Genomic DNA, 12,167 nt, shown 5'->3' with positions numbered 1-12,167 from the left:
CAACAGAGACCAAATGGCTCACAGAGCCTCAAATATTCACCGCCCAGACCTTTACAGAAAACATTTGCTGAACACTGCTTTAGGGTATAGCTTTCTCTTCTTATTCTGAAATTTAACGATGTTTGAAATAGATCTTATTTTTGGAAATTCAGAAATAATTGGATTCATTTAGAAAACTGTCTACTAGAAAAGATCAGCCATCTTCTTCTTCATCAAGCTATTTTGTCTTCCTGGAGCTCCTTTTCAGTGGTACATTCCTATGTAGCAAGCCTCTCCTCTCAGGAGAAGACTGAGACTAAGAAGACTTGAACCACCTGAAGGGAGGAACTGAGGATAAGGACAGGTACATCCAGTGCACATGGTACTTCGCAAGGCCATGGGATAATACTATGTCACAGAACACTTTTTAGAACGTTTTATCTTTGCTTGGGCCTCGTTCCTCCCATCATTTTATCACCACATATGCTGTGAGTGTTTCTTCTACATAAGTCCTTGTCCTAGAAGCTATGTGTACCCAAAGATAGATCACACTCTCAGCTGCTATGCATTCCTGTTGCCCAGCCTGCTAGTTCAGATGGCTATTACCTCTCACCTGAATTAAATGATCCAGATTCCCACCTGAACTGCTCACCTCCAATTTCTGCTTCTGGTAATTTTTCCAACACTGCAGCAAGGTTTGTCTTTGAAAAGCCCATCTGGGATTACATTAGTCTCCAGCTTAAAACTTTCAGTGTTTACATTATATTGACCAAATAATGTCCAAACACCTTCACTTGGCATTGAAGGCTTTTGGCAATTTTCTAGCCTCATCTCTCATGGCTTCTCTTCAAAGTTTACATACAGTGGCCACATTCTGTATTCACCATTCCTAGATCACATCATGTGCTTTCCAACTTCCTTCTGTTTGATTGTGTTGCTTCTTCTTCCTAAAATGCCATCCTCATACCCTAAACCCCACCTTTCAACATCTCCCTCTTCCCATTCTGTAAACGCCTCCCACAACCCAGCCTTTTCTTGTCTTTTAACCAAAATGTGGGCTTCTCCTGAGAATACCCATAGCCTTCCTTTCTCCTTCTCTAAGTGTTCTAGTTATTCTATGCATTCATAATTTTTGCATACATACATTTCCCCTTGCAGATAGTACAGTGCATCTTGATAAATCCCCCAGAGTCCCTGTCACTCAAAGATGTTTTCTATAATGCATTCATGAATGCAAAAAAGGAAGAAAGAAAGGATATAACAATTAAGAAAGTAAGTCTTGGAACATGGGTAGAATTTTATACAGCTACTTACCAACAGGAAGTTGAACACTGTGGCAAGAGCACAAATCTTGCCATCACACCTGGGTTTGACCCCAACTCTACTACTAATTAGTCACAAGACTAATAACAAGACATTCAAACTCTGTGGGCTTCAGTTCCTTACTGTAAGAATAGTTTTGGCAGTACTTCGTAAACATGTTGTGAGGATTAAATAATATTATACTTCCTAGCATATAGAAAGTACTCTACAACTGTGATTTCAAATGTAGGCATGTAAGAAAATGTACCGTGTATTTGAGAGATGGAGCAAAGACTGGCTGGAGCAAAGGGTTCACCTCAGAAGTCAAGCCTTCAAATGCCTGCTGGAGCCAAGTGGAGAGGTCTTGAACTTGGCAAAGGAGCTTGGGTTTTATTTGATTTTTTAAAAAGTGTGAGCCTTGGAAGTTTTTAAGTTTCCAGTTGTGAAAGGCACTAGGATTGTGAAGTTAAAAGACAAGGGAAGGGAGCAATAAGAGGCAGGGTTTGTCTCTTTCTGGGGGAGAATTCCTGAAGCTGCGTGGAGAGCTCAGAATCAGGGGAGAGCTGGCTCTAGGCTTTGGGTCAGTGAGTCAGCTCTGGATCTGAGACTACTCTGCTGCTTGGCAGGCTTCTTATCCACCTGCTTACTGAGACCCTACTAATGGGGTGGAGGGCCTGAGGGACTGGAGAGGGGGGTGAGAGGGTTTCTGGGGATCACGAGACCTGCGATGGCTCTGCCGTCATTTTTCTAAGCCTCAGGTCCTCGTCCATTAAATATGGGAATCAGAATAAAGGCACTTTTTCTTTAATTCTAAAATTTGATGCCAAGTTTATAGTCACCTTATCTAAGCCTCTAACTCCTAACTTGAGTCTGTCTAACCTTCATTTCTTTGCATACCTGAAGGAAAAAAGAAAATGACAGGCATGGGAAAGGCTATTTCTCCAGGCAGTTTGGCTTAGAAACTGCACTCCTTGAGATCTTATTTCCACCACCCTTGTATACCCTTGGAGACACTCATCACACATGCTTGCATTTCAGATTACAACTTGTTTCTTGTTGCTGCCCATGAACTTGGCCATTCACTGGGGCTTTCTCACTCCTCCGACCCGGGTGCCCTGATGTATCCCAACTACGCTTTCAGCGAACCCAGCACCTACTCACTCCCTCAAGATGACATCAATGGCATTCAGGCCATCTACGGTAAGGTCATCCAAAGCACATTGCAGTACACAGTGAGACCTGGGCACGTCAAGGATGCTCATTACAGTCCCTGTTTGTGCTGGGAGAAGTTGGAGGGCACTGGGCATCCATCAGGAGGAGGCTGCCCAGATAGAATGTGCTGGGCCACATTCTGGCATGGGCCACCGAGCACCTGCAGCAGAGCCAGGCACTGAACTGGATATACTTACAACAACAACACGGATGGGTCTTTAAAACATTACTTCATGGAAAAGAAACAAAATTATATATAATATACAGTGTAAATTAAATTATACAAAATATGAATCTAGATAAATTAAAAATGCACATAGACAAAGGCATTTTGACATGCTAACAAAAAGATATATATTGAACACATTGAGATTGTTGTTTGTGGGGGAAGGAGAGGAATATGAATGGATATAAAGAACTATTTTTTAAAGTCAGAACCGAAACTTCAGGGAAAGATATGGAAGCATTTGGCTCCACTGATAGTACTGTCTAGGTAAAACCATTGCATCTCTCCTCCCTCTTGCTCTCCTGCCCCCTAATGGCTGTGACTAAAAACAAGTGACCACAGGGGAGAGGGAAGGGAATTTTAAGAGAAAAGTGTGAAGGGTTTGCAGGAGCAATTATAGGGGACACATGGACAATAACAGGAGGGAATGGAGGGGAGGGAGGTGGTGGGTTGGGGGGTTGGGCTGGGGTGGGGGGAAAAGGCAAAAAACTACTTGAACAAAAAAATGTGAAAATATATAAATATATATATATATAAGAAATGCAAAAGAAAAGAAATCAGAAAAGAGGTTTGTGGCTCTAACAAAGTGTGGAAGGAAGAGGGGTGGAACAGAGTAGAGTGGAATGGAACTAGGGGAAGAATTCTGCCCTCTCTGGTGGGATAGCATTACAGAAGCCAGAGTACTAGAGAATTTCTTCATCACGGTAGAATTTTTAGGAATGACTAGACCTACTCTAACGGCCTGTATTCCCCAACTTCTTTCCCCCCTGAAATAGTCTCCTTCCTTTGCTCCCCAATGTGTTTTAAATTCTCTTAACTATTTCTATTGTATAGCCCTTTGTTCTGCAGTGATAAAACACATTGAAATGCAAATAGTTATAGAAAAAATGTTGCTAAAATTTGACTTAAACTAATGCTGTGGGGCAAAGGTCTGATAGCTGTTCCTTTCCTGAAAGTTGAGTTCGGAGGGGAAGTCGAAACCAGATACAAAGTGACCAAATGATGCAGGAAGAGGAAGCAAAAAAACGAGAGAAGGATGGTATTAGGATTCGGAGGAGGCAAGGAGTTCAAATTTCTTTACTTGACAATTTAACCCAAAGTGTCTCTTAAAATCACCATTACTCTTATTTTTAAAACAATTTTAAGAGGGCCAAATGTATAGTATTTTGATGCCTTGTGTGATAGCCTGGTCACAGTTCTCTTCGTGTGAAAACGCCTCATCATCCTGAGAAGTGGTGAAATACAGTAAATAATCACACTGGACTTGCGCTTATAAAAAGCCTTGTGTTTTTCAGGACCTACGGACAGCCCTGTCCAACCAACAGGATCGAGCACGCCCACAGCCTGTGACCCCCGTCTGACTTTCGATGCTATCACCACGCTCCGAGGGGAAATACTTTTCTTTAAAGACAAGTATATGATTGAACTATTCCTTCCTTTGGCTTCTTTTACTGGTGTAACTTACAACTGGGTTTTAATTAAGTCACATATGACTCATTACTCAGCTTTTCCTTTGAATTCTACACATATGCATCTCATCAGAATTTCTGGTGTTTTCTGGGTAACTCAAACCAACCAGGAAAAGAAATCTAAAGCATTTATGAACATTCAGATGTTTGTGGTAATATAAATATGAGTCTATGAGCTGCAGCTGCTTGGGAACTGCATAGCTAAGCTTACCTAACACCAAAACATTATTCAGTTGACCCGAATTCAATCAAGTAAATGGAAACTATCACTTCAGGTGCAGAGCAACTTGTTTAAGTAATTGAATTCTTTATTTTCCATTGACTGTTTTGTGGTTGTGTGATCACAGGCTGAGTATTACTTTTGCTGGAAAATTTTAAACATTCTCATGATTTTGTAGGAACAATAATGAAAGACACTAAAATAAGATTTGTCAATGTGTGAGGAGGGGACAGAGCAAAAGGTAATCAAACAAGGTCTCTCTTATGACCCCTCTGAAAACTGTAAAGCACTCACCGGATGGACAATACCACAATAAAATACTGGCTAAATGTTGATTACTATACTAGAAACTTTGTTTTTATTATACTGTCATATCCTTCCAGCAATCTCATAAGGGCTAATTCAAGCCCAAGACTCACAGAGGCTGTCTACTTAGACTATAGGTGTGTGGTTTTCTCCCTTGTGTTCCATCAGATACTTCTGGAGAAGGCATCCTCAGCTACAAAGCGTCGATCTCAGTTTTATTTCTCTGTTCTGGCCATCCCTGCCCAGTGGTATACAGGCTGCTTATGAGGATGTTGACAGGGACCTAGTTTTCCTATTTAAAGGTAATGGCCTAGGATTTCGTTTCCTTTTAGCTCTGCCTAAAGGGAGGGGGAAAGGACCTTCTGTGGTGCCTTCCAGGTTCAGAGGAGGTGAGCCAGTGACCGAGCGGTTTATGCTGGCCAGGCTTTTGTCTAGAGATTGGGGTTGGACCCCATCTCTGCCACTAATTGCTGTGTAAACTTGAGCAGGTCGTATCCTCTTCCGGCCTCAGTTTTCTCATCTATGAAATGCTAAAACCTTCAGTGTTCCTCCACCGTCATCCCAGATATAATTTTCTAAGATTCCCCAAGGCTGTAATATAATCTCTTTATAGAAATCCCGTAAAATAAGACATCAATTGTCAGCCATAAATGTCAGACTGAGAAGTTGGATTATTTGTAATACGGGCTGGGAAACCACTGGAGCTATCGTAGCCCAATGAACTTCACTTTATCATAACCTATATCTTTTAAAGGCTATTTGCCCCATTTTCATTTCTATGATAAATTTATGTGATGAATAAGAAGTGGCACACATTATTTATAAGAAAACAAGAACTTTATCAAACACATAACCTGAATCATTTGTAGGCAACCAATACTGGGCTCTCAGTGGCTATGACATTCAGCAAGGTTACCCCAAGGATATATCAGACTACGGCTTCCCAAGCAGTGTTCGAGCAATTGATGCAGCTGTTTCCTACAGGGCAAAAACGTACTTCTTTGTAAACAACCAGTTCTGGAGGTAAGGTAAACTATTGTTTCAACCAGAGATTGAAAGCTATGTTTATTTACCCTGTCTACAAACCACTAACAATCAGGTACCTGAAAGTTTTAAAAATCTAGGTGGTCTTTGATAGTCATCCTTTTTCATAAGTGATACAGTTATGGCTTTTTAAAATTTTATTTTTATACATTAAAATGCCTACACAATGGTATTGACAACCCTATATCATGAAACAGAGAAAACCTTAATAAAGCACTAGGGTGTGATGCAAATAAAGAGTTAGACTAATTCTCATTTATGAGTTAAAGTCTAACATTCTCAAGCAAATGTTATACAGAAAGCCTACAAAATTTGGTGCCCAAATTAGACTTATTATTTACATTTATTGGGGGGGGAGGGAGAAAGATACTGTATATCAGTTAACTAAAAGCCTTAGAAAATACAGCTCTTCTTTTTTCAAAAAAAAAACACTGTACCAGTAATCAAAAGCCTATATTAGTAATAATGATACCCATGTATTTTATAAATAAGTCTAAACTTTTAAAAAAGGTTACCATTCTTAGTTCCAGTAAACTAAGGATATTGTGAAGACTGAATGAGAAAGTATGTGTGAAAACACTTTGTAAAGTACATGCAATTAAAATAAAGCCATTACAATTATATGTTGTATTAGTCTTAAAGCACAGTGCATTTTTTTTCTCATCAGATATGATAACCAAAGACAATTCATGGAACCAGGTTATCCCAAAAGCATAGCAAGTACCTTTCAAGGAATAGAAAGTAGAGTTGATGCAGTTTTCCAGCAGAATCGTAAGTAGGAAAAAAAACCCTACTAATTAATTTGTTTAAAAATTTTAAATGGCATTTTTGTATTTGCATGTTATTGTGGGATGAGTGGAGTCTTTTTAATTGGAAACATCAGAGCTCTTATTACTACACGCTAATTCAATACATTGTCTTTTTTTGTAGACTTCTTCCTTTTCTTCAGTGGACCCAGATATTATGCATTTGATCTTAATGGTCGCAGAGTCACTAGGGTTGACAGAAGTAATCGATGGCTTAATTGCAGATAAAGTTGAAGCAAAATCAAATGTGTTTGTATCCATTTTCTGAATATGAAAGGGAAGTCTAAGTTGTATATCCATGACATATATCCTACTTATATTTTTATCAACAGTAAATAATGTTGTTTGTTATCACTATATTCATTGGACCTATCCTCAGTGAAAACTACATTTGGCGTATTCCACTGTTTTGCAGTGTCTGATCTAGTTCTTTTATATTCCATCTCATGTTAGTGAACCCATCACAAAAGAAGGAGATTAAGTCCTCTTTGTCACCCCAATATTTACTATTTCATTGCTTGCTTAGCTGACTTTTAAATGCTTATATGTTCCTAAGTCTCTTTAAATATATCTTAAGTATACTGTTACATGCAATTTAACACTGGATTTTGGTTAAAAATATTATGTACAACTTAGACAGTACCCCTTGATTCTATGAAAAATGTAGTGCTGTTTTCTGCTCCTGGAAAGAAATATTGTTGACACATGTCAGTTGAATTTTGTTCACCCTCAAAAAGACACGTTTAAGTCTAAACATCAGCTATCTATGAATATACCATATTTGGAACTAAAGTCCTTGAAGATGTAATAAGTTCATATGAGTTTACACTGGATTATGTGTCTTTATGAGAAGAGACATAAACACACAGTGGAGAAGGCCATGTGAAAACAGAGGTGAGACTAAAGTAACGCTTCTATATACCAAGCCTGCCGGAAACCAGCAGAAGCTAGAAAGAAGGAAGGAAGAATCTTCCCTGGAGCCTTCGGAGAAAAGAACTTGACCTGCCCTTCATCTTGATTTTGGATCCCTAGCCTCCAGAAGTATGATAGAATAAATATTTGTTGTTTTAAGCTACCAAGTTGTGGTACTTTATTATGGCAATCCTTATATCATTGTCCATGTATATGGGTAATGTGTATGTTCTTGGACTACTCAATTCCCTATGCTATATGTTACATCTCCAAGACTCTTCTGTAACTACTAGTTTGTACTTAATCCCTTCATGTTTTTCACCCATTCTCCCAACCCCCTTCTGTTGGGGCCCACCCTGACTGGTCTCAGGAAGCTCTAACCCCCAGCAGCTAAAGCTGAGTAAGAGACCTCCGAACCAGGAGACACTAAGGAGACAAAACTTATTTCCCTGGCATGAACGCTGCCTGTTCTGTGCCTGGCCTCCTACGCTTGATCAGTTAGCCAATGACGGGTAAGATTTCCCAAGGGGGAAATCACCTAAAACAGGTATGATCACGAGGGGGCCTCAGGGAAGAGATTTGGGGCTGTGGAAATGAAGGGGTGATTGACATCGATCCCTGCCCCCTGGGCTTCATCAAAGCCTGAGTCCTTGTTCTTAGATGTGAGAATTCCAAGTCTCCTGGCTGCCTTTGTCTCCTCTGTTGGCTCAGGCCTGCAGAAATAACAGGGGTGGTGCAGCCCAGACCAGAGTCAGCGGATCCCCAGGGTAATCAGGCCTGTGACATAGAATATGCAAGATCCTGTGAGATCTGCTTGCTGGAGGATGCTATTGAATTAGAACATGAAGGCACGGGCAGGAAACGAGACTAGCCTTTTAAGTCCTATAGTGATAAAACCCCAAACTCTGCCCAGAATCCCAGCAGGAGTTCTGTCAGCACCTTTGAAAATTACCTACTTATTTGATCTTCCCTGCCAAACTGGAATCCACAAACTGTGTCTGTATTCTTAATAAAAGCACTACTCAGGTGGGGAACTCGGGGCGCTCTCTACTACAGAGGGGGGCCATGGCACTCTCCACTAGAGAGAGTGGCTGTTTCATCCCTATTTCCCCACAGGACTTGGTTGTCTCAGTGTATGTTTTTCTCGTGTTTCAACGAGCATCCGCAGCAGGGATGGATACTGCTGGCTGGTATCCTCCACACCCTTTCCATCTGGCAACCCTCAAAATGTTCTCTGCATCTATGATTCTGTTTCTGTTCTGCTTCTTTATTTTGTTTTTTAGAATCAATTGTTGATAGATATGTATTTATTGCCATTTTATTGTTCATATTTTTTATATTCTTCTTAAAGAAGACCCTTTAACATTTCATTTAATACTGATTTGGTGGTGGTAAACTCCTTTAGCTTTTTCTTGTCTGGGAAGATCTTTACCTGTCCTTCAGTTCTAAATGATAGCTTTGCTGGGTAGGGTAATTTTGATTACAGGACCTTCCTTTTCATCACTTTGAATATTTCTTGCCAATTCATTCTAACTTGCAAAATTTCTTTTGAGAAATCAACTGACTATCTTATAGGAATTCCCTGGTAGGTAATAAAGTGATTTTCTGTTGCTTCTTTTAAGATTCTCTCTTTGTATTTAACCTTTGACATTTTAATTATAATGTGTCTTAGTGTGGGCCTCTTTGGGTTCATCTTGTTTGGGACTCTCTGCACTTCCTGAACTTGTGTGCCTAATTCTTCACCAAGTTAGGGAAGTTTTCTTTCACTACCTTTTCAAACAGGTTTCCATTTTTTTTATCTCTTTCCTCTTCCAGCACCCCTATAATGTGAATGTTGGCATGCTTGAAGTTGTCCCAGAAGCACCTTACACTATCCTCATTTTTTGGTTTCTTCTTTTTCTTGATGCTCTGATTGGTTGTTTTTTACTTCCTTATACACAATATCCTTTACACCACTGATTTAATTCTTGGCTCATCCACTCTACTGTTAATTCCCTGTAAATTGTTCTTTATTTCAAACAGTGTATCCTTCATTTCTGACTGTATTTTTTATGCTGTTGAGGTTCTCACTAAGTTCCTTGAGCGTCCTTATAACCAGTGTTTTGAACTCTGCATCTAGTAGATTGCTTGTCTCTATTTTGTTTAGTTTTTTTTTTCCTGAAGCTTTTTTCCATTCTTTCATTTGAGCCATTTTTTTTGTCTCCTCATTTTGGCAGCCTCCTTGTGTTTGTTTCTATGTATTAGGTAGAGTGGCTATACCTCCCAGGCGCGGTAGAGTGGCCTAATGTAGTACATGTCCTGTAGGGCCCAGTGGCACAGCCTCCTCTCTCACCCAAGCAGGGTACTCAGGGTGCACCACTGTGTGTGCCGTATACACCCTCTTGTTGTAGTTGAATGATGATTACTATTGGCACATTTAAAGTCAGTCACCAGCTGTGTTCTGTCTAAGGGCACAGAGCATAAGCTACAAAACAATGTAAAGATGGTCGCTACTTGTGCTGGGCCTGGTGGTGCCCAGGCAAGGCCAAGTTATGAACCAATGCTGGCTATTGCTAGTGCTGAGCCTGGGGCAACTTATCAAGTGGTATGGGACTCACTGAAGCCAGATGCTGCTTATTTGAGAGAATTTAGAAAGATCTGAATGGGTCAAAATAAGCCATTCATATGGAAAATCCCCAGAAAGAGCTTGGGTAGGTCCAAAAGTTGGGTTGGGCTGGGCATTAGGGAATCACCAGTGTAGGGCAAACAATGTGAGCCAGGTTGATGAGATCTCAGATATGGCACCCACATGCCACCTCTGTGGCCCTTTGGAGGGAGAGCTCAGAAAACAAACAATGGCCTCTGCCAGCACCTCAGTCTGGGAGAAAGCTGCCCCCCCAGCTCTTGCCTTGATGCCAGACATATAATTCTTCCCTGTATATCTCTGATGCTTTTTGATCTGCTACCCCATGCTAGAGCTCAGAGGGAGTGAGTCTGAGTAAGTATGTGCATGAGCCCTTTAGGAGGAGCTTCTTAAGACTCCAGTAGTTTCTGTCTTCCATAGCCTGAATTCCCACTGGTTTCTATACCCAGAAATTATGAGGACTTCTCTTCCTGGCACTGCAACCCTGGGCTAGGGGGCCTGGTATGGGGCTGGGACCTCTTGCTCCTGTAGTGTCCCTCCTGATTTTTAGCTTCCATATGAGGATGTGGGACCAGCTGCTTCCATGTCTCTGCCTGTCCTATCAGTCTTGATGTGGTTTCTTTTTTAATTCTGTAGTTATATTCTTCTTTAATTCCATAGTTGTAAGACTTCCATTAAGCTCAATTTCTGACCATTCTGAATGATGGTTGTTCTATAGCTTAGTTGTAGTTTTGATGTGGTTGTGTGAGGAGGCGAGCCATGTTGGCCTATGCTGCCATCTTTACCAGAAGTTCCAAGCCTTCTTATATACATTTTTTAGACAAGAATGAGTGTATATTATTTCTTTAACCATATTTTATAGTCATAGGAAGTGAATGCAAATATGAGGTATATAAGGAATTTTTTAAAAAATATTCTTTTTTAGGTTCTTTTCTTGACAACATGAGGTATTTTCTGGCTGTTACATTAAAGTTTCATGTGGGTACAAGTGAGGTAAGAACCTAAGCTTAGAATTTATACACTAAGATTAATGTTTATTTTAGAGTTTTTTCAAAAGCAAAGCCTAATACCTTAGTGCAGTTATTTTATGTGATCCAAAGAAGCAAAGTGTTGTAGCAAAGAGACTAAAACAGAGAAGGAACAAATGCAATACCAGTGTGTGTTATCAGGTTTTTGTTACAGCAACTGGGGCTCAATTTCATCTGCACTGCCTGAGATGCCTGCAGAACATGAATCAAATGTTCAAATCTCCAGTGGAGAGAAGGCAGGAATGTTCATCTTTTGGTTCCTTTCCCCACTGCGTGGCTCTTAAGCACTGACCTTTCAGGTCTATGCCATCTCAATGCCTTGGGCAGAAAGCAGAAGAATATCCAGTATGAGCTTAAGGTTGGACTTTGTCAGAGCAAAGTGAGCTACACAAAGCTGTACTCAGAGTGATGGTTGTAGTAAGACAGATGTTGACTACATCCCCGAGGATATGTAGTTGCCATATAAGCCGTGGACAACCACATCTGAACTTCTCCTATGTGAGAGAGAAATAAATTTTAATTGTTTTAATCATCTGTTATTTTGGGTTTTTCTATTGTACTCAACCAAATCTCATCCCAACTAATACATCACATGAAATGTCTGGAACCCACACCACTTCCAGGCAGTAAAGGATATCAATTGACAAGCTCTGCCCACATATACAAAGCTTCCCATCAGCTTCTTACCTCTCATTCTTAAACAGATTTCACAACACAGCATCTCCAAGCATTTGAAAAAAAAAAAAGAAAAGCTTCTAATGTGGAAAAAAGATGCCAAAAAGAAACTTTGAAGAAATACAGACAATCAGGGAGCAAAATAAAATGTCAAAATAAACTAAACATGTATACTTAACACTTCCCCCAAAATAAGGCCCATTTGCCTATTTTACATCCAAACACGCTGAAGTGCAAAAAATAAAATAAATAAATGAAATGATGCTCAGAAACTAGAAGGAGTTCTTGGAATTTAAGAATATGGCTAAAATAAGAAACTTAGCAGGTGAGGTGGAAAGTAACATTGATGTAAAGTAGTAAAGGAT

General features: G+C 40.1%; 1 protein-coding gene across 1 annotated transcript in view; it reads left to right on the top strand.

The window, feature by feature from the left end:
* The window catches only part of LOC114499511 (stromelysin-1-like), a 217,912-nt gene extending 210,273 nt beyond the window's left edge, over positions 1-7,639 (top strand). Inside the window, 4 exon segments of the mRNA XM_036029983.1 lie at positions 4,883-5,016; positions 5,584-5,737; positions 6,426-6,529; positions 6,689-7,639. Of these exon segments, the coding sequence (XP_035885876.1) occupies positions 4,883-5,016; positions 5,584-5,737; positions 6,426-6,529; positions 6,689-6,792 (496 nt within the window). The 3' untranslated portion in view covers positions 6,793-7,639.
* Positions 7,640-12,167: the final 4,528 nt, after the last annotated feature.

The sequence above is a fragment of the Phyllostomus discolor genome, chromosome 6 (assembly GCF_004126475.2).
Source record: "Phyllostomus discolor isolate MPI-MPIP mPhyDis1 chromosome 6, mPhyDis1.pri.v3, whole genome shotgun sequence".
NCBI classification, from domain to species: Eukaryota; Metazoa; Chordata; class Mammalia; order Chiroptera; family Phyllostomidae; genus Phyllostomus; species Phyllostomus discolor.
The sequence above is the reverse complement of the archived record's forward strand: the minus strand, read 5'-3'. Positions and strand labels throughout refer to the sequence as shown.